This window comes from Melanostigma gelatinosum, assembly GCF_949748355.1.
Source record: "Melanostigma gelatinosum genome assembly, chromosome: 17".
In the NCBI taxonomy this organism is placed as follows: domain Eukaryota; kingdom Metazoa; phylum Chordata; class Actinopteri; order Perciformes; family Zoarcidae; genus Melanostigma; species Melanostigma gelatinosum.
The window spans coordinates 22,036,054-22,058,297 of record NC_136650.1 but is presented as its reverse complement, the minus strand read 5'-3'; the positions used below and the strand labels follow the sequence as shown (position 1 = coordinate 22,058,297).

General features: G+C 40.7%; 2 protein-coding genes and 2 gene segments (V, D, J or C); 3 read left to right on the top strand and 1 right to left on the bottom strand.

Annotated features, from left to right (window-relative positions):
• Positions 1-857: 857 nt before the first annotated feature.
• LOC306791614 (Ig kappa-b4 chain C region-like) lies at positions 858-2,501 on the bottom strand. The segment is given in 2 exons: positions 2,470-2,501; positions 858-1,266 (listed from the first exon to the last, which is right to left on the bottom strand).
• A 708-nt stretch (positions 2,502-3,209) lies between these two features.
• On the top strand, positions 3,210-3,691 carry LOC306791211 (Ig kappa chain V region 2717-like). The segment is given in 2 exons: positions 3,210-3,261; positions 3,369-3,691.
• Positions 3,692-6,762: 3,071 nt separating this feature from the next.
• LOC306790918 (uncharacterized protein) lies at positions 6,763-15,109 on the top strand. The gene is made up of 6 exons (XM_079287466.1): positions 6,763-7,011; positions 8,838-8,966; positions 9,385-9,582; positions 9,718-9,893; positions 10,026-10,141; positions 14,336-15,109. Exons 1-6 carry the CDS (start codon positions 6,903-6,905, stop codon positions 14,514-14,516), a joined length of 909 nt encoding a protein of 302 aa, XP_079143592.1. The 5' UTR covers positions 6,763-6,902; the 3' UTR covers positions 14,517-15,109.
• An 810-nt stretch (positions 15,110-15,919) lies between these two features.
• Positions 15,920-21,633, top strand: tpi1a (triosephosphate isomerase 1a). Its single transcript, XM_079288570.1, has 8 exons — positions 15,920-15,982; positions 16,696-16,912; positions 18,289-18,412; positions 18,796-18,895; positions 19,375-19,492; positions 20,162-20,247; positions 20,582-20,669; positions 21,277-21,633. The coding sequence occupies exons 2-8, from the start codon at positions 16,801-16,803 to the stop codon at positions 21,396-21,398; spliced, it is 750 nt and encodes a 249-aa protein (XP_079144696.1). The 5' UTR covers positions 15,920-15,982; positions 16,696-16,800; the 3' UTR covers positions 21,399-21,633.
• The last annotated feature ends 611 nt before the right edge of the window (positions 21,634-22,244 follow it).

The following is a 22,244-nucleotide window of genomic DNA, read 5'->3' as shown; positions in this document are numbered from 1 at the left end:
GAACTAATAAAACAGCAACATCTGTTTATTTTTCAATAACATACATGAAAGCATTTAATTTGATAAAAAGTTATTTATTGTGGTAAAATAATCAAAATTAGCAACAACATTTTTTTTGTGTTCAGGAGATAAAACAACATTGAACATCGCATTATATTAACTTGAAGTTGCTTGTTTAAGAAATTGCCAGGAACTTTTAGAATCTTGAGACTCAATCTTTCTATATTTTATTGAACTATTAAAACAGCAAGATCTGTTTCTTTCATGAAAAACACATTAAAACAATTAATTTGATGAAACGTTCTTTATTGTCTTAAATCAGATTTAAGGAATCTAGAATAAAGAATGGATTTAATTATATCATGTCAGGATCACAGTAACCTCAAAGTATTATTTGTCAAATTTGTTTTTTTAAATATGAAAACAATATTAAAAACTGAGGTGTGTTAAATATTGACAAAATAAATAGAACTATAAAAAACAGCAACATCTGTTTATTTTTCAATAACATGCATGAAAACAACTAATTTGATGAAAAGTTCTTTAATGTGGTAAAATAATCAAAATCAGGAACAAAACCTATTTTTGCTGTTCAAAATATAAAACAACATTGAAAATGGCATTATATTAACTTGCAGCTGTTTTCTTAAGAAATTGGCAGGCAATTTTAGAATCTTAAGACTCAATCTTTAGATTTTATTGAACTAATAAAACAGCAACATCTGTTTCTTTCATAAAAATATACATGAAAACAATTATCTTCTTGAAAAGTTCTTTATTGTTTTAAATCAACCTAAATTTAAGCAAAACAACTTTATCAATGCAACAACTCAGACAGTGAGTGAAAGCAAGCCAGAGATGAACAGACATAAAGAGCTACAGAGTGCAGCCTGAGATCAGCATCAGAGTGAAACCAGCAGCAGAGTCCCAGTGAGTCAGGTCAGGACTGGGAACACTGGTCTCTCCTCAGTGTCTCTGAGAGCAGAGTCTGGGAGCCCTGGGTGGCCTCACAGGTCACAGAGCCCACCTTCCTCCACTGGTCTGCAGGGAGCCTCAGGGTGCTGCTCCAGCTGTAGTGGCCGTCCTTCTCCAGCACCCCGGGGCTCCTGCTCTGCTCCCAGCTGCTGCTGCTGCTGCCGTCCACCTTCCAGGCCAGACTCCAGTCTGAGGGGAAGCCCTTGTTGGCCAGGCACATGAGCGTGGCCTTCCCCTGCTGCAGCTCCTCACTGGAGGGGGGCAGCACCGTCAGGGTGGGACGGACATCACCTAGGAGACACCGATCAGCTTAGAGGACAGGGACCACACAGCTGTCAATCAAACACCAGACACGTGGACACCTTGACTGTGAGAGAGTTGATTTGCTCCTTTAAGGAGTTTCTGTCAGATGTTCTTTCTGCTCCAGCAGTCACTCACTCACACATTGTTTCACTTCCTTTAAGAAGCCTCTCATGCATATCAGCACAGAGAGAGTCATCATACAGGATGAGCTGAAATATATCAAACTACACTGCAGATCAAACATCAACATGTGGACAAATATTAAAGCTTCATCATCAGAAACATCAACTAAACATTACTTATGAATATTTAGTGGAAACATTTACAAGTACAGAAAATGAAGTGACTACAATCAAACGTTCTTCATGTGGATGTCAGTCATCATTAAAAACTGTTCAAAGATTTAAACATTTGGAAACAATATTTGACACAATGAAGACGTTTTGCACATTTTCAAACATCTTCATCTTCAATTAGATCAACTCAGTTTGAATCATTCTGATTCTGAATTTGTTTAAAAATAGTTTTAATTGAGGTCAAAATTAACCAAAACTTTTCAAACATTTGTAGAAGTTTCATCTTTTTCACATTTCCATCTGTTTTAGTTCCAGTAGGAGAGGAATGAGTAAATACATGTTCAGTAAAGCTGCTCTGAGTTCGTCTCCATGATAAAGGAGCAGAAATAAACACATGAATCCTAAAAGTGTACCATTAAAACAAGATGTATTCATCTGCCTCAAACATCCACAAACTACATTTAAAACATGACTTTAGAATAATTAGTTTAGTATTATTGTGCAGAAACTTACTTCCAACATTCAGTCTGGTTCCTCCACCAAAAGTCCACCACAGTGATACAAAGTCATTGAGCCGCCGTACAAAAACCTGTGACTGTAGAGAGACACGCTCTCTGACTCTGACACACTGAACTACAACTACAAACACTCAAGATGCAACTTCACCATTAAAGTTGCGAGTTATGATTTATTCCCCAGTTTAAAGTTTTACTTTCCGAACAATTCGTTTTTAAATTTCTGTTGCTGTGAACTTTGTTTCTTCGTGCAACATAAATGTCGAAAAAGTCGTCCATGAAAATGAAAAGACAACTATTTGTTTCTACGTTGTTGAATATAAAAGAAGACAAAGACCGATGACTTCTGAAATGATAACACATTCAAACATTTGACTTACTTCCAACATGCAGTCTGGTTCCTCCACCGAACGTGTACCACAGTGATACAAAGTCATTGAGCCGCCGTACAAAAACCTGTGACTGTAGAGAGACACGCTCTCTGACTCTGACACTAACAAACTCAACAAACACGTTCACAGTTCACACATTGCATTCAATAAATGGTTACATTACTAAAAACTGGTTCAGAAATGATACATATGTGTTTAACTATTCATTTTAGAAATGTTAGACGTCTATGAGCAATATTAACTTGACTTTCACCAAAATCAATTGATGATGATCAAGATATTCCTGAAGAAAAACTCTCCATCAAATCCTGACAAATGTAAATAATTATCATAAACTCATGTTTATTTTTACCGCCATGAATTAAAAACAATATTTGTGTTTAAATGCGTCCCACAGTGATGTTGATGTGTGTTGTAGTGAATTTGGGAGATTTTCCAGAAGAAAATGTTTCCATCAAACTCAAAGCAAAGACTCTTATAAATGAGCACTGACACATTCCTGATCAATACTCTGATGAAGTGATTGATCCATTGATGAGCAGCATCATCACAGTAATCCAAGTCCCTGTTGGAGTCAGTCAGAGCATTTCCATAGAGAGCCACTTTGCATCAGCAGCACCATGCTCCAGTGCTCTGGGAGAGTTTATAGTCCTGAGAGTTGAACACTGGATGACTGACAGCTGTCCTTCATCACAGCAGAAGACACAGAAATCCTCCTCATCACAAACATGACTTTGATCTGCGTCCTCATCTGGACTCTCCTCTGCTGCTGCTTCACAGGTAAAGTCCAGAGAATCAAAGTCCTCTCCTCCATCAACATCCGTCCCTCTGAAATGAAGCCGACTAAACCGTGACGCTGCTTTATGTGTTTGTCTCTGTGTCCTCAGAGTCCAGAGGCCAGGTCACAGTGACTCAGCCTGGAGCAGTGAGCTCTGCTGTGGGAGGCTCCGTGTCCATCACATGTAGGACCAGTCAGAATGTTTATGGCTCTGACCGCTTAGCCTGGTACCAACAGAGAGATGGAGAAACTCCTAAACTGCTCATCTATTTGGCAACTTCTCGACAATCTGGGATTGCAGGTCGTTTTACAGGCAGTGGATCAAACTCTGACTTCACTCTGACCATCAGTGGAGTCCAGACTGAAGATGCAGCAGTTTACTACTGTCAGAGTGTTCACTACATCAGCAGTCAGAATGTGTTCACACAGTGAAAAAGCGTCGTACAAAAACCTCCCTCAGTCAGAATGAACAGAAACTGAACTGACTGCTGCAGCTGGAAGCTACTGCAGAGACTGATACACTTCACTGAACACACACACACACACACACACACACACACACACACACACACACACACACACACACACACACACACACACACACACACACACACACACACACACACACACACACACACACACACGCACACACACACACACACACACACACACACACACACACATTCAAGATTTCATGACTTCTCGGAACAATACATTGACTTACATTCATTTTCTGGGAATTAACTTCATAATCACAACCAGCCTAATCGTATCCCGTATTCTAACCTCAATCCAAGAAATAGATTTTTGGTCATTGTACATTCTAGTTAAATTGTTATAAATGCAAAACAAATCTTCCTATTAAAAAAAAATATATATATATTAAAATCTTCCATGAAATGCACATGACACATATTTGAATTATTCCTGTGAATGTTTAATATTATTTTATCTCTTAAAGTTCCCAACCTCCCAGGCCTCGTTGGAGGAGTCGGTCCAGATGGAGGTGGGGGAAATGAGAAAGGGAACAGAAACATCCCTCTGACTCTCGCTACTGTAACAGTTACATTACGGTCTGTGGTCCTTTCACTCCGTTGCACATATGAATCCCATTTGAACCATGCTGTCGCTGGAGTTTCAAAGTTTCATATCTTATTTAATGGTGACATCTTCTGGTGCAAATGTGACATTGCTTCATGTTCAGGGGAAGTTTTGTTGATTACAGAAGCAGGATGCAGCTTAGCGTTGTTTTAAGGTCAGACCTTGTTGAGGTATTTCAGCTATTCCTTGATATTTTCTTCACCGACTCATCAAAGTCTCAGTTGTAGCTTCATCTTAGTCGGCTAGACCTTCATCTTCATGCTGTATCTACTTGATATTTAATGTCCTTGTTTTCCAAATAACAGAAAAATAAGGACAGCAACTACAAACCGTTATCTTCTTTGTCTTTCAATTTTTATCACTTCATTATCACGTTTCTGATTGGATTCTGTGATCATTTGTAATAACAAGCAATGTACAAAGCATCATCATTATAAACTCCACGCAGGAACAAGGAGGTACAACAACAACAACAACAACAAAAAGCTTTAAAGCTGTAAAACATCTTACCACCAAGCTGAAACGCAGCAGTTAATTGACCAAACTTCTCAAATCACTGCAGCAAAGGTCAGAATTTAAACAACTGGAACTCACTGAAATGAAGCTCCTGTTAAATCGCTGTATAATGTGGATACATCTGCTGTTCTTTATGTTGACACACAGTTTGTACAATAGTAAGAAATAACAGCTTCATGTGTCGTGTTCTATTAAATGATCTGAATTTTTAGGTATATTATTATTTTTCATTATTATGTCATTATTGTCTGCTACAGGTGCAGTACTGACAGGTGGCCATGAGGTTGAAGGGAGGCGCTCTTCTGCACTAGCAGCTGGTTGGCAGCTGTGAAGAAGATGAGACCAACCAGGTCTGAACACCTGAGACCTGTGACAGTCAGCAGAAAGGGCGTGGCCTCCCGGAAAATAACAGAAGACAAATCAATGTAGGGATTTAGATGTTGATTGATGAAGTACGAGTTGGGAGATTGATTCGATAAAAAGAGACGTAAATACTTAAAATCAGATGCGATCAAAACAAAAAACGTTCTCATAAAATATGAAACTAACTATACCTAAGGCTTAAGCTAACATATTGCTAATTGGCACTTAATACAAAATTCAACTTAGGCTGATGAGCAAATTCTCCTCATCTTCACCATTGTGCATCCGGACCCTCGTCTTCATTCCTTTGCTCCTTATCCGTCCAGTTCAGGGCTCATATTGTTGTTGTTGATTGTAGCACGTTAACATGTAAACATGTTCTAATTAGCACTAAATACAAGGTATAGTTGGGACTGGTGAGACTGATGTTTGTTTTTAAATATCTACGAAACCAAAAAGTACAAATTGAACAAGTTAAAATTTTGACCTGATGCCAAATGAGAAGTCAGGCGATCAGCAAAGTTGTCACAGTTTATCCTCTGGGGAGCATGAGTGTTGGTACCAAATGTCATGGAGATCAATCTCACTCTGGACCAAACATGCCCACAGACCCACCATGACATCCTAACAGCTGCTCGCACTGTCAGCAACAACGTTAATATGAGAAAACCTGACCATAACAGCTGTCGTGATTTACAACAGTTTTACTTTTATTTACTTTTATTTATTTACTTTTATTTTAGTCTGCAATCAAACTCATCTCATCTATTTTGTTATTTTCCTTGAGTTGATTGAGAAGGAGCTGACAGACGGACTGATAATCATGAATCGATTCAGCCAGAAGACACGAGAAATCACTGGAAACTGTTGCGCATCTTCCTGTCAATAAATAGTCAATGTTTTGTTGTTTTTACCGTAAATGACGTGACATAATAAACGTCAGAGAACTACTTCAAGCACACCACAACAAGACAGGATAACACACAGCTTTGCCTTCAAAATAAGAGACTTGCTGTTTTCATGGCATTTGTAGACATTGGGGAGTATGAGCACAATGGACCTGCACTCTGTCATTTTCTTCAACACAATATGCAAATGAACTAATGATATTAATCTGTTTGTTTGTTTTATTTAGAAGACTTTACGAACATAACGTGTCATGTTATAAGTTGACATAGTTGTTTCTTGCCGTACTTTATTCCTGTCAGTAGTTTGTAAAATATGTTGGTAGGCAGACGACATTAGGTCCATGATATTAAGTCATTTATTCTGCTACATCTGAGTGCAAAACACTCAGATGTAGCAGATGTTGAACACAAAACAAGTGCAGTGAAGCCTTCACCATAGATAGTGGTGTCATTCTTTTTTTAAATAGTGGAGTTAGTATTAGAAAGGATATTTACTCAACGACCGAGTTATGCAGCACCAGTGCTTCGTTTGAGCTTTTATTTTGACACTAATGACCTGAACACATCTGGGGCTGTTCTTCGGGGTGCTTGACTCCACATGCAGCAGCAGAGACGCTTTACAGAGAGTAGAAACAGGGAGAGGAGGGCCACTCGCAGCTTGACTGGGAGTTTTGTTTTCCCTTTCACTCCACACTGAAACTTGTTTTAAAACTTTTAACATCAATACTTTTTTTTTTTGTTCCTCCACCGCTGCAATGTCGTCCACCGGGAGCTCCCTGGCCTGTGAGGGGATGTACTCCAAACTGATAGACGACGAGGGCGCATATGACGATCTGAACCGCAGGCCAGATGTGGGGCTCAGCGGTAAGTCCTCAAAGTATTTCATGGAACTGCTGCGTCTTCACCGGAGGATTAAAATCACTTCTGCTGCTTCATATTTGAGTTACTTTGATTTGAGTCTCTTGTGACTGTTTTCAGTTCACGCGCTGCTTTATTGAAGACAGAATGTGTAAAATACAGGATTCACGACACAAATCAAAACACACGCAAGCTACGTTATTTCACCTTAATGTCACTTTGTTTGTGTCATCCAGCAGTAGAATGAAATAAATATTTAGTTTGCAATTAATAATTAATTAATGTAATTGATGTAATTAATGCTCTGTTCATAGATTCATTGTTTGGTCTATTAAATGTCAGAAACTGTTTCTGCTTTGAACTTGACTCATCGTGCACTTTTCAAAACAAAACAAAAGTGCAAAGTGCATTACAAAGAGCAAACATTACACACATTACAACATCAAATCCACACAAAGTGCGGCAATAGTGTAAAAATGAACAAATGAAAATGTCAGCATGCAGATGTTAAATTAGTAATAATAAAAGCTAAAATAGAGTAAAAAACCTTTAAGGATATTTAATTAATGGGTGAAAGATCGAAGTGTTGAAGCCAGTGACTTTTGCATTCACTTTTTTTTCCACACAAACTCTTCTCCTCGGGATTTGGAATCAGCTCGCCATCATTTAATTTATTGACTAAATGTAACGAAAAAACGTGGATTGTGATTCATGGACAAAATCGAGTCAGACTGCTTCTGGAAAACCGTATTCACTAAATATCATGGAAGTCAGTTCATATATATGTCAGACACTGACAGCCGAACAACAGCATCAATAATAAATCCTTAAATCTGTGTGGGAATAAATCTTCCCGCCTGGTGACGGTTGCATCGTGTCCAAACAAATCAAATCCGTCACTGGCGTGCAGCCACATCTCCCAGAAACTGACTTGACAGCTTTTTCACAAGTCTGAACAGAGCAGAGTAGATTCCTGTGAGTTATTCTCCTGTAAATGAAGACATTGTAAAGAGCTGGAGGGGCCACGACGAGTAAGAGCCGGTACCATACCATCATAGTGTACAAACGTCTCACTGCAGATCGTTGTTCTCTACGCCGATCCGTGACAATGCTACTTTGTGAACAACAAATCTGTGTTTAAATTGACAGGACAGCTAGTTAGGGTTCCATTCAGTTACATTATGATGCGTTCAGGCTCTGTTCAGTAGAAATGAGTATTGGGCAAAGATAGATTGTAACTTCATCATGATGTGCTAATCTTGCACAGGCCTGCTTGGCTAAGTAACAGAGCTAACGGCTAACGTTAACAGAGGCTGCATTGAGTTATATTGTGATGCGTTCAAGCTCTATTCAGTCATAAATGAGTTTCAGGCAAATGTGAATTTTAACATCACCTTTGTAACTCCTTTTGTTTTCAGCACGCTGGTATCGGAGCAGTACTCGGTATTGGCCGATACGCAAGTTCTGGCATCAAAATCAGTATCGGGAAAGAAAAATGGTCCCAGAACGTCTCTACTAAAAGTGCTGATTTCAGTTTAGTTGATTTCATGCATCACAAATGTTTCAGTTCTTTTAATGCAACAGTACAGCAGCACAGTCACGCGCAGTGAGGGGTTCGTTTCGGGCAGGTGTGTTCATAAGCTTACACTTAGAAGTGAAAACATACAATCCAGCCTTATGGCAGGCGTGAGAAAGCAAGACAAGTTCCAGCAGTAAATTGCTGCCACCGGGACAAAAAACATTCACATTAAACGAGCTTGATATTTAGCTCAGGGTACAATATCCAGAATACTTGATTTATTAGATTGATGAACAATCGTACCGTCTTCCAGCTCACCCAGTCGCCCCAATCAGACTGATCCCCGGGCCGAGCGGCCCCGGGCCGTACCGCCTCGCCACCATCTGCCTGGCTACGCTGTGTGCCGTCCTGCTGATCTCCGTCATAGCCGTCACCGCACACTGTGAGTATACGAACTGTCAGATACTTATTTCTTTCATTTTGTTTATTGCTTTTGGTATTAAAGTTAAAAAAAAAAATACATTGAAGGAACCCTGTGGAGTTTTTGGACCACTAGCGGTGTACCGACATTCCCAACACGTGTTCAACCAGCACAAGCATGTGGACGAGGGTGTCATCAGACGCCTTTTGCAGACTACCGATGCTGTATTTTTTAAATTAGTAAATAAAAAATGACTAAATTACAAATAACAACACTCACCCGGCATCCTTCAGGTCAACCTTTAGCTTAAAGCAGCACATGTTGCACTTCAAGTCTTGTCGTGTGTGATCCGGAACTTAGATACTTTTGTTTTTTCCAAGATGTTCCTCTTAAATGATCTTCAAGTTAATTGATAATGTTTCCCATATATGTTCCACAGATAAGAACAAACCTCAGAGAGAGGGAGAGGTGACCTCAGAGATGCAGAAGCAGACGCAGGACTCGAACGCGTCGGCTTTGACTGCCTCCATCAGCAAACTGCAGGAGGAGAAAAAACAGCTGCAAGAGGAGAGAAAACAGCTGCAGAAAGAGAAGAACGAGCTTCTGGCCCAACTGGACACAATGATAGCCACTAAAGGTAGACGGCTCCATATTTGTATATGGGTTTGTTTTGGTCACATATAAACTTCTAGACTGTTACTGAGGGTGAACTGTGCATTTTGAGGAACGCACTGATCTGCTTCCCGGATGCTTAATCGCTCTCTTTGATCAGCTCCTGAGGTGATCAAACCCACGACGAAGGCCCCGATCGTCTGCCCCGCGGACTGGCATCTCTTCAACAACAGCTGTTACTTCATCTCCAGAACCACGAGGGATTGGCCCGAGAGCAAGTCGTACTGCCAGAGCCAAGGAGCTTACCTGGCCATCATCCACACGGCGGAGGAGCAGGTACAGTGTGCGACACGAGCTGCACGGTCGCAACGTGACGGTCAATTGAGCTGTCTGTACAAAAGCAACCAGTGACGAATGTGTTCCTTGGATGCACTTCAACATTTCCTTCGTCTGCGTGTTTCCTCTCAGACGTTTCTGTGGGATCGTCTTCCCAGAGGCCACTGGAACGCCTACTGGTTCGGGATCACTGACGGGCACACAGAGGAGGAGTGGAAATGGGTGGATGACACCCCGCTGGTTGGAGGGTAGGGTCACTTCTTTTACAACTCATCTCGCCTCCTAACAAGGCGGAAATGTGTCTTAAACCTGCATTCTCTCTGGTGTCCACCAGGGGGCGACTCCTCTGGTTGTATAGACGTCTATGAGAAAATGACTCTACTTCTCTCTTGATTTATTACCTCAGTAAACATTGTAAACATGAGTTTATGTCTCAATCTCTAGTTTCAAGTCTTCTTCAACACAGCATGATGTTCATTTAGTACATTATGCTCCATTTAGAGTCACACAGACCATAAAGCAGGTAACACATCGTCGTTTTTAAAAAGAGATGTCACTTCCGCGACTTTTGGGTTTGTAATATTTCTAATTATGTATTTTCAGAGTTTTACAAAAAAATGCAGATTTCCATACATGCAAAATTATCTTCTAAATTGAGAAACATCATATGTGATATTCATGGCACAACTTGACTGATTGTCAAAAAATAAAGATTTGTCTCTTGCCAATGACTAGTGTAGCTACCGAAGCCTGCAATACATACAAAAGTGAACAACAAACAAAGGTTTCTCACGCATTCTTGTATTTATTTATTATTCATGAGGAACATCAAAGGTAGATGTAAGTGGCCTTGAAAGACACGGAGGACTGAGTCTCTGTTGGTGGACGAGTGGAGTTATGAACAGTTCATTTCTGCCCAAACTTTGAGTTCACTCCTGTGGCTGCAGACTGTCTGTGACTCACACATACCTGAACAAACAGCCACACACACACACACACATTGACTGACCATTGGACCTCTGTTGAACACTGACCCGCAGACTTTGGCACAGATTTGGGCCTGCAAGCCGCACTGTGACGGTTGTTGGACTGGTTCACGCTGAACGAGGCCACATGGAGAGAGTCAGCTGGCGAGAGGGAAGATGTAGCCAGCGGAGGGAAAAGGGGGAAGCAGACGAGGCAAATAAACGCTGTTCAGTGCAAACTTCAACGCAATACTTCCTGTTTCACTGGAAAGTCATCCCCGAGGTGCAGAACATTTTTGAATGGAAAAAAATCAAAAAAGGAAGTGAAGTTTCTGGACTGTTATGGGGAAATATGTCATAGTCTTATGCTTTAGGGTTAAAGAATGTAAATCTTTAACTGTGCAGGCACCAAACACTTCATCCAGACTCTGTTTCATTTGACATTGATTTGAAAACACTTTACACTCTTCTCCCGACCATTCATAGTAATATTACACAACAGGACTCCACAGACAGAATTGTCAGGGCCGATTCAAAGGTCTGGACGCAGGCAATGGAAAAGTCAACTTCTTTAAAGCTATTAACGGTTTGAAACCTTTGTGATCCTTATTCTTAGCCAGCAGCATCGAGGGATGCAGATGTCAAAGGTTTCAGTAAACGAGAGAGACAATCTCTCTAGCTACCTATTTCTGGCACTTTTCGGGGACAACGCGATGAATATCCTCCAGGAGAGATGAAATGTGCACCATATCACCACATTTAAACTACATTACATTTCCAACTCTCTTAATGACGGCTGGCCGGCTTTTTCCTGTTATAGTCATTATTATAAATTGAATATTTTGTGGTTTTGGACTGCTGGTTGGACATCACCGTGGGCCCTTTTTACAATTGTATTTACATGAACCGTAGTAATGTGAAGCATGGATGTTAAGTACATAAACAATGAGTTAAAGGTTCTAGATGTTACAATGCGTTAAAGGTTCTAGATGTTACAATGCGTTAAAGGTTCTAGATGTTACAATGCGTTAAAGGTTCTAGATGTTACAATGCGTTAAAGGTTCTAGATGTTACAATGCGTTAAAGGTTCTAGATGTTACAATGCGTTAAAGGTTCTAGATGTTACAATGCGTTAAAGGTTCTAGATGTTACAATGCGTTAAAGGTTCTAGATGTTACAATGCGTTAAAGGTTCTAGATGTTACAATGCGTTAAAGGTTCTAGATGTTACAATGCGTTAAATGTTCTAGATGTTACAATGAGTTAAAGGTTCTAGATGTTACAATGACTTAAAGGTTCTAGATGTTACAATGCGTTAAAGGTTCTAGATGTTACAATGCGTTAAAGGTTCTAGATGTTACAATGCGTTAAAGGTTCTAGATGTTACAATGAGTTAAAGGTTCTAGATGTTACAATGAGTTAAAGGTTCTAGATGTTACAATGACTTAAATGTTCTAGATGTTACAATGAGTTAAAGGTTCTAGATGTTACAATGAGTTAAAGGTTCTAGATGTTACAATGCGTTAAAGGTTCTAGATGTTACAATGCGTTAAAGGTTCTAGATGTTACAATGCGTTAAAGGTTCTAGATGTTACAATGCGTTAAAGGTTCTAGATGTTACAATGCGTTAAAGGTTCTAGATGTTACAATGAGTTAAAGGTTCTAGATGTTACAATGAGTTAAAGGTTCTAGATGTTACAATGAGTTAAAGGTTCTAGATGTTACAATGCGTTAAAGGTTCTAGATGTTACAATGAGTTAAAGGTTCTAGATGTTACAATGCGTTAAAGGTTCTAGATGTTACAATGCGTTAAAGGTTCTAGATGTTACAATGCGTTAAAGGTTCTAGATGTTACAATGCGTTAAAGGTTCTAGATGTTACAATGCGTTAAAGGTTCTAGATGTTACAATGCGTTAAAGGTTCTAGATGTTACAATGAGTTAAAGGTTCTAGATGTTACAATGAGTTAAAGGTTCTAGATGTTACAATGCGTTAAAGGTTCTAGATGTTACAATGCGTTAAAGGTTCTAGATGTTACAATGAGTTAAAGGTTCTAGATGTTACAATGCGTTAAAGATTCTAGATGTTACAATGCGTTAAAGGTTCTAGATGTTACAATGAGTTAAAGGTTCTAGATGTTACAATGCGTTAAAGGTTCTAGATGTTACAATGCGTTAAAGGTTCTAGATGTTACAATGAGTTAAAGGTTCTAGATGTTACAATGCGTTAAAGGTTCTAGATGTTACAATGCGTTAAAGGTTCTAGATGTTACAATGAGTTAAAGGTTCTAGATGTTACAATGCGTTAAAGGTTCTAGATGTTACAATGAGTTAAAGGTTCCAGATGTTACAATGCGTTAAAGGTTCTAGATGTTACAGATGTGAGGTAACAGCTGGAGGGAGGCCCAGACCATGTCTGCCTGCTGAAACAGCAGCTCTGAGCAGCCTTATGTAACTGCTGCGGGGAGCTTCACGGCAGGTGACCCCTGACCTCTGATCTCTGATGAAAAACAAATGAGTCTGAAGAAACTGTGGAAAAATACATTTTGCTTTAAAAACGCAAAGTCATCTTCCAGTGTGGCTTCCTGCTTATTTTAATATTTTGTTCTCAGTGAATTTTCGTTCCCGTCTTCTGCCAACTCTGCAGATGTTCTAATAACCATCTGATTTCTCTTCCTCATTTTGAAAATGTCAAACCTTTTGTCATTCCTCTTTTGCCCCCTGCATTCCTTTCCTTCCTCTTTTCCTGCTGAGATGTTCTGTTTTCCTCATGTTGTTTGGGCTCAGCTTGCTGCTGGGTGATTTCATATTTACTGTCATATTTAACCTTCATTCTTCAACCTTGAACCACTTTTTACACGGGCTGCTACTGTTATGTTTGTATCCTGTAAGCTTCTCTAGAAATAAATTAGTAGGATTAATTGATTCATGAGTGTATCGACTCACATAAAAGTAATTATTCTATAATTTACACGAACTTACCAGACTTCTCATTTGTAAGACACTCGATAGATTATACGATGTGATGTTTAAAAGACAGATTATCTTCGAGGAGAACATCCAGATATTTACACGTTGAGACTCGTTGAGACCTAATTATTAACTCGTGACCCACTCGATGTGTGTGGCGGTGGCTGTATCTGCAGAGACTCTGCCTTCTTTTCTTATATGGCTATATATATATATATATATATATATATATATATATATATATATATATATGGCTATGTTCCAGACGTTTCTGGGCCTCAATGAAAACGTTGCGACAAGGCGACAGATTGTAAATGCCCATCCAAGAGGACGCACACAACGCAGAAAAAACACAAATAAAATTAGACAAAATGACAAGCGGGCAAAGTTCAAGATTAGACTGACTCTGGCGTTGGCTTTTACCCGCTTTTGAGTATTGTGTTTACAATTCTACTCATTCTGCCTTTGACTCTTGACCACGCTGATTTTTTCCCCCTCTACTAACTGCAGTTTTTGGGAGGTCGGCGAGCCCAACAACCACATCAACGAGGACTGTGGCTACATTGTGAAAACACGCGTGACGTCGCGAGTGGCGATCCGGAGCTGGTACGACGCCCCCTGCACCATGTACTGGCCCTTCATCTGTGAGAAGGACATGGCCGCCGCCGCCAGCGCCGCCGCACCACACTGAGACATCAGCGGCGCTCTGCTCGTCTGTAGTTCGTCCCACTTTTAAACTTTAGTTTAACACAATACAGTCAGATCATGAGCTCACATCCTATAGCAGAATGTGTTATACTGCCAATAACCGTTTTCATTAATAATCTCCCAAAAAGACGCAGAAATGATCCATCAATCAGATCATAACTACGAACCTCCTTGAATGAGGGCTGTGGTGCTTCTATGGCTTTATGTTACCAAAGGTGTCTCATGTGGTTTTACTTTTGTTTCTTTGCCTTTTACTACATAAACGATTCGTTTTTTGTTTTGTTTTGTTTTGATCAGAGATTCAAGATAATTATCGATGTCATCATTTATTTGTTTACATATTAAATTCACTTTTTAGTGTTTATAATAGATGTATGTTAAGTGTACAAGTATCATGATGGTAACTGTGCACAAGTGTGAGTAAGAATGATCATTTTGAATGTAATTCAATTTTAAATAAAGTTTCATACTTTTTTTGTGTGAAACTCGATTTTGAATGTAACGTGAATCAGATATTTGAAAATTTGCAGAAACATGTCCTGTGGATGTTGTAAATAAATAATCATGATACTTGTTGTCTCTCACATTGCTTGTGTTTTATGAACAATGCTTCAGAGTACTGTGTGCGATGGGAAAGATTTCTCTTTGGTGTTACAACTCACATCTTTACTGTTTTGATTCTCGCTGCTCATCGTCCTTGTCATCCTTGTTGTTGTTGTTGTTGTTGTTGTTGTTGCCCAACAGGTGGCACTAACAACACGAGCAGTCCATCTGTTGAATGTAGATGGGAGTCTGCAGGCCACATACACCTAAAGATAGCAAAGCAAATAGAGGACAGAGCAGCTTTAGTAGATGGTTAAACTCTTCCTGGTGGATTTATGAGAGGTTTTCCCTCCTCTTGGTGCGAAAAGTTTCAGTTTTGATTCAAAAAAGTATGGAAAGAGTTTTGAAAAAGAATGTAAAACTGCTTTGACTGTCTGATTGACGGGTTAAGATTTTGTCTCTTCTTCTCTGGACTTGAAGCCCCACATATTGTCTTCATCTCGTCCACTTCCTGTCCTGTCAAAGTGGACTGAGAGTCCCTGAATGAAGAAGCCAAATGTGGGGTTTGTTGTGTGCACGGTTTTTATTGCTCCTTCCCTCCTGAGCTCGTTAGCACAGCGAGTTATCAGGACGTTAGCCAGCCCTCTTCTGTCACAGTCCATTATCCCAGATTACAGCCTGACACAGAGAGAGAGACAGGGGGAGTAATAGTGTCCCTTCAATATATCAAACAACAGACCTGTTTCTCGTTTCAGGAACCCGGAAAGAAAATGTCTGTTTAAGAAGCATGAAGAGAAAATGCAGGCGGACAAAAGGCAGAAACATGGTGCTCAAATCATTCAGCTACAATCACCCATGAAGTCTCCAGTAACCATCATGTAGAAGTATTATTTCAAGATTTTAAAGGTTTGTACATGAACTACATTAAATGTATTTGTATTTATGGAAATGATTAACAAAAATGCTCAAGTCTGTGAGGTGCCAGTATGTACATTCAGACAAGTTGTGCATATTGCAATAATTCCTCCGATTCATACTCAGTGAAAGAAGATGGGGGATTAACTACTAATCTATCTCTCTCTATCTCTCTCTCTCGCTCTATCTCTCTGTATCTCTCTCTATCTCTCTCTATCTCTCTATCTCTCTCTATCTCTCTCTATCTCTCTCTATCTCTCTATCTCTCTCTATCTCTCTATCTCTCTCTATCTCTCTCTATCTCTCTCTCTCGCACTATCTCTCTCTATCTCTCTCTATCTCTCTATCTCTCTCTATCTCTCTCTATCTCTCTATCTCTCTCTATCTCTCTCTATCTCTCTATCTCTCTCTATCTCTCTATCTCTCTATCTCTCTCTATCTCTCTATCTCTCTCTATCTCTCTATCTCTCTATCTCTCTCTATCTCTCTATCTCTCTCTCTCTCTCTCTCTCTCTCTCTCTCTCTCTCTCTCTCTCTCTCTCTCTCTCTCTCTCTCTCTCTCTCTCTCTCGGGATGTCATACTTCATTGTAACAACAGGTGACAGTAATGCGCCATGAAGCAGTTTGACTCTCTTTATAAACACCGAACAAGAAGAAGGACGTCGTTTTATTCTGCCCGTGTTGGGTTCTCATATTTCCGACAGCACCTGACGTACACACCAGCCGGAGTCCTCATCCCGCAGCTGAAGTGATCCCCCGGACCTCCACCGCCTCTCCTCCACCCGGGTACCTGACACCTTCAGCCGGCCATGGCGCTCCGGAGCTTCTTCGTGGGAGGAAACTGGAAGATGAACGGCAACAGGGAGAGTCTGGAGCAGCTGATCTCCACCCTGAACACCGCGAGCCTGGACGACCACACCGGTAACTTGACGCACATTTAAAACGCAGTCTGCGGATGAACTCTTCTGCAGGTTTTATGATGCAGAGATCAACAAATAAAAATAAAAAAGTAATGTATATGAAGTCAGACAGAGAGGAGGAGGTGCTGCCCTGATGACACGCTGACATTGGGAGTCATGTGATCAGGATGAGTCGCATGAAGGCCTCTGACGCGTCTGCTTTATCCTCACTGGAGAGTAACTAAGTACATTTACTCAAATACTTGGTGTGATTTAGGTACTTGTACTATATTTCAGGGGTGAATATTGTACTTTTTACTCTACTACTATAACTTCATTGGCAGCTGTAATTAGTGGTATTTTATAATCCCTGTTCTCCTGCCCGACCGAACAGAAAGACACTAAAGGTCACAAGATGACTTTCCTCTCTTAACTTCTCAGATACTTTCATTGATGTAACTGATTGAGGCCCAGAAGGCTTTAAACTCTCTAATATAAAAAAGTAAACAAAGATTACAGGCAAATGAACGGATTCATATGTCTGGATATTGTAGGTTTTTAAAAAAGAAAAGAAAAGGAAGAAGAAGAAGGCTGAGTCAGAGATTATAGTCACAGATTAAAGTCACAAAAATACTGCAGCAACTTGAACTATGTTGTTCCTATCAGTATTTATTAATGTTTGTTTAAAAACACACAGTTATGACTTAATGTTGGATATCCAAGTCATTTTCTCTGAATATTATCCCCTTAATGTTTCCCTATTAGTCATCTCATGGCCCCTCAGATGTATCTTGTGACCCGTAGTACGACTTCAATTCGCTCATAATAAAGTGATGTACTGTTATTTAAGTGGGCTGTTGATTGCAGGACTTTTGCACAAGTATTTTTCAGACTGCAGGTGTGTTTTTGTTTTGTTTCAAATACATTATTCCATGTGAACGTGTTTAATGAGTCTCATCGGGGCTTCGGCTAATTATTCTATTCAGACTTGAAAACCAAAGTGACAGCAACACACTTAGAGATGCTGTTCTGCTGCTTTACAATGAGTTGGTCTCGCTTTCACAGCAACGCTGCAGCTACCTGACAACAAATCCAATTGAATGAAACTGAATGAACCTTTTCAGCTCAGAACCAAAATGCATGTTCTTTTGTTTTTTCATATTTCTATTCATTTGCCTCTCAGCCACACAGTCGCTGTGAATAGTTGCACTGAACATTTAGGATGGATAACATGAACACGAATGCAAAATTTTAGAAAAATAAAAATCCAGTCATAGCACAAAGCACCATGGAGGAGGATTTACAGTCGTGCATGAGGGCCGTTGGAGAGTGATGGTGATGAAGGTGATGAAGGCCGTGCAAACAATAAAAAGAAACTGTTTTGCATCTGTTTTACAGAGGTGGTGTGCGGTGCTCCCTCCATCTACCTGGACTTCGTTCGCTCCAGTCTGGATCTCAGGATCGGTGTCGCAGCCCAGAACTGTTACAAGGTGGCCAAGGGAGCGTTTACGGGGGAGATCAGGTACCTCACCCACTGAATGGAGGCTCTCACGAGTCATTCCTCGTTATATTATTATTTATTAGACTGCAGGCTGATGCGTGTTTCAGGTTATCGAGACATAATTTGATGTCCGGGCTTTGAAGGAAATCCTCACAGAGCACACACACGCTTATGTTTTAAAATCTTTTCTGGTTAGTTTTACATTGATTTTAACGTTATCTTTTAAGTTTATAAGGCCCTACATGGCACCAGACTAACGTTAGTCTATGAACCAGTAAGGCCCTTCAGATCCTCTGGTTCTGGGAATGTGGATCTTTCAGATCAGTTTGAGGAGAGATTGTTTTGCACGTTCCACATTTCTCGGTTTCGGGGGTCTTGCCTACAACGCTGTCCTGTCTCTGCAGCCCGGCCATGATAAAGGACTGCGGGGCCGACTGGGTGATACTGGGACACTCTGAGCGCCGCCACGTTTTCGGGGAAGGCAACGAGCTGATTGGTCAGAAGGTGAGACGCTTGCTCCTGCTCCAGAGGTTTTTTGTTTTTTATTTGGATGTTTTTTTCAGTCTCAAAACACTCATCTGAAAATGTTCCTGGACGTATCTTTTTGGCAAATGAACAGTAAAAGAGTCAAATCATGTAGAAACACAGATGTGTTGTGCAGATGTAGATACCTGATAATATTACTGGAATGGGTGTTCCACTTTATTATACAGCACCTTTTTAAAAACAGAGTTTAAGAAGTGCTTTGACAGACAAAGATAAAGCAACATAACAGAAAGCTCAACAGTGAAGTCAAACCCTGATAAAACGGTACAAAAGATACGACATGAACAGACTGAAAGTAACAAATAAAGTAACAATAATGAAATAGATCGGTATAAAGACGACATCACATGAAAGCCAGTGTGTAGCAATGCGTTTTAAGAAGGGATTCAGAAGAAGTTGCTGCTGCGGGTGAAGACTTGAGTCCGGTTGTCTCTCAGGTGGCTCACGCGCTGGAGAGCGGTCTGGCTGTGATCGCCTGCATCGGGGAGAAGCTGGAGGAGCGGGAGGCCGGCACCACCGAAGAAGTCGTCTACGCGCAGACGCAGGTCATTGCAGGTAAAATAAAACACTTTTTTATTATTTTTATTATTTTTCTTATTATTTTGTATAATAATAAGTTTGGTCTTGTGGATCTTCTGTTTTTTTCTGTTTTGCTGCTGATTTAAAAAAAAGAAATCACTGATTTCATTTCTTCTTTATTTTAAATATTTAACCCTTTATTCAAAAGTGACAAGCGCAAATGATTTCGTTTCATATCTTTGCATGTGATGCCTTTTTATTACTCAATATTTAATGAATACCTCAACTAAGAACATCATAAACGGTGATGTCATTTCACGTTCAACTATTCTGCTCATGTTGTGTCCCGTTCTTCAGTCCTCGTGTCTCTGCCGGTAGAAACAACCGCCAGTGCACAGGCTTCATCGACGTCAGCCTCCTCCTGGCTGCGCGCTGATTCTCAATGCGTCGGTGGTCTCTGCTGGATCTTGAGTCGTCTTTGTTCCTCTGTTGATGCAGGATTCTCTCTCCTGAGATCTCACAGAAAACAGCAGTGATTTGTTTTCCAGCTCACACTTTTCCTTTTACAAATGTCTCTCCTCCGTTGTGAACGAGCTGCTTCGAGGGGTGTTCGACCTCAGCGTCGGCGTCTTCGTGGCCACAGCTTCATGTTACATGTTTAAAATGACCTTTTCTGGTTTGTAAATATCGGTTCATGTGTTCCAGAGAACGTGACGGACTGGGGGAAAGTGGTGCTGGCATACGAACCTGTGTGGGCCATCGGCACCGGCAAGACTGCTTCACCTGAGCAGGTAGACACCGACACAACATTGACCTGAAGGCAGACGACTGGGGTCATGAAACACCTGGTTATTTCATTGTTTGCTATCATTAAAACCTTTTATGTTCACCAGTAACAGCCTTCCTGCAGATCCAGTTCCTCCGGTATAAACTCGGCTGGCTGCCAGTATTCTCTCCACCATCATAATGTGCTCAGGCCTGCAGGCTGACATCCAGCTGGTGCAAATGATTGATCTCCTCATCTCTTAAACTTCAGTGTGTGTGTGTGTGTGTGTGTGTGTGTGTGTGTGTGTGTGTGTGTGTGTGTGTGTGTGTGTGTGTGTGTGTGTGTGTGTGTGTGTCCAGGCTCAGGAGGTCCACGAGAAGTTGCGGGCGTGGCTCCGAGCCAACGTCTCCGACGACGTGGCCGACTCTGTGAGGATCATCTACGGAGGTCAGTAGCAGCACCGTGACCCGACTCCGCTGGAGGTCTTTGGGAAATGGAACAGCGGGCTCATGTGATGCGTCTTAAGTTTGGTTTTAGAGTCACGAAAAGAACAAGAAAAACAAAAGTGATCCTTCCTGCGTTTACATACGTAACCTTTAAGCAAATAGCACATGAACACGTGTGCTCACGTGTAGTACTCCGCTGTGCTCAACGTCATACCTTTTTATATCTGGCTTCTCTTCAATCCAACAACCGCGGCGCTAAGAGAGTCCGGCGACTCTCAACGCTGTCCATGTTATTGACGTGCGTCTTTTTAAATGTTGCCGAAGCAAAGGGAAGTTGTTGGACGGCGTTATCTTCTTTCCTTTTGTTAAGGATGGTCCGGTGTCTCCTCTGCTGGAGGAGATAGGAAAGGAAGCACTGGAGCACCTTCCTTTAGCATTTAGAGGACCGAAGCCCTCGCTGCTGCTCATTATTTAGAGATTTTAAACTTCTAGAGATAAAAGTGGATTTAGCAAAGTAAACGTGTCTTTTCTCTTTATTTTTCTGTATCGACGTCGGGTTTAATTTCACCACAAAATCACCTATTTTTTATCTATTTTTTGCTCTCCAGGTTCAGTAACTGCCGCGAACTGCAGAGAGCTGGCGTCTCAGGGCGACGTGGACGGCTTCCTGGTGGGCGGAGCCTCTCTCAAGCCGGAGTTTGTCGACATCATCAACGCGGCGCGTGCGTAGCACAAAAAAACGTCTCAAAGAAACCAAAGAACACCCTTTAGATTTTAGTCACCACGTGTCCTCAAACTGGGCTGACTGATCCACAGACAGACGTGTGTCGAATTAGACCACTTTTATTTTGAAAAGGTAAATATTGAGGTCAAAATCTGTACGTTTGCTCTTTATAATGTGTCATATTACAGCATAGATTCAAACACTGGAATAAATGAATGAATAAATATATAAAACGTGGAAACAGGTTTTGTTTGATTTGTGTTGCGTTTATATGACGTCTTCTTCTCCTGGTGTGACACGAAGCAGATTTAAAGTGGCCGTGAGATGTGGAACCAAAGCGATCTTAAATTGTTCTAAGAATATATATTTATGTGGAAGAAAAACTGAATGTTTGTCATCTCGGGATCTCTTTGGGGGTCACGGCCCCACATGTTGGGTGTGAAAGGAGATAAACATGCTGCTGCCTTTAGTTTAACGCTTGAAAGACCTACAAAACTTCTTGTGTTCACAAACTCTGCGGTCTTAAGTTTTGCAACATTGCAAAAGATACAGAGGAGTTTCAAACTTTACTTCCGATCTTTCCTTTCCGCCCCTCAGTGTCCTTGTGATCTGTTCTGACTGTCCGTATGATGTGAACACACGAGTGAACATGTGGCAACAGTGATTTTAATGTGTTTCCCGTACTTACGTTAAAGCTCAACAAGGTTTTTACTAAACCTAACTGGTTTTTTCACTCTAACACGAGGTGCAAAATGCGTGGAAAGTCACTTGCATGTCGTGCTAGTCATACGCCTTCCCATGTTCAGCCTTATTCATGTCCCATGCCTTGTTCATGACACGTTCACATCTTTC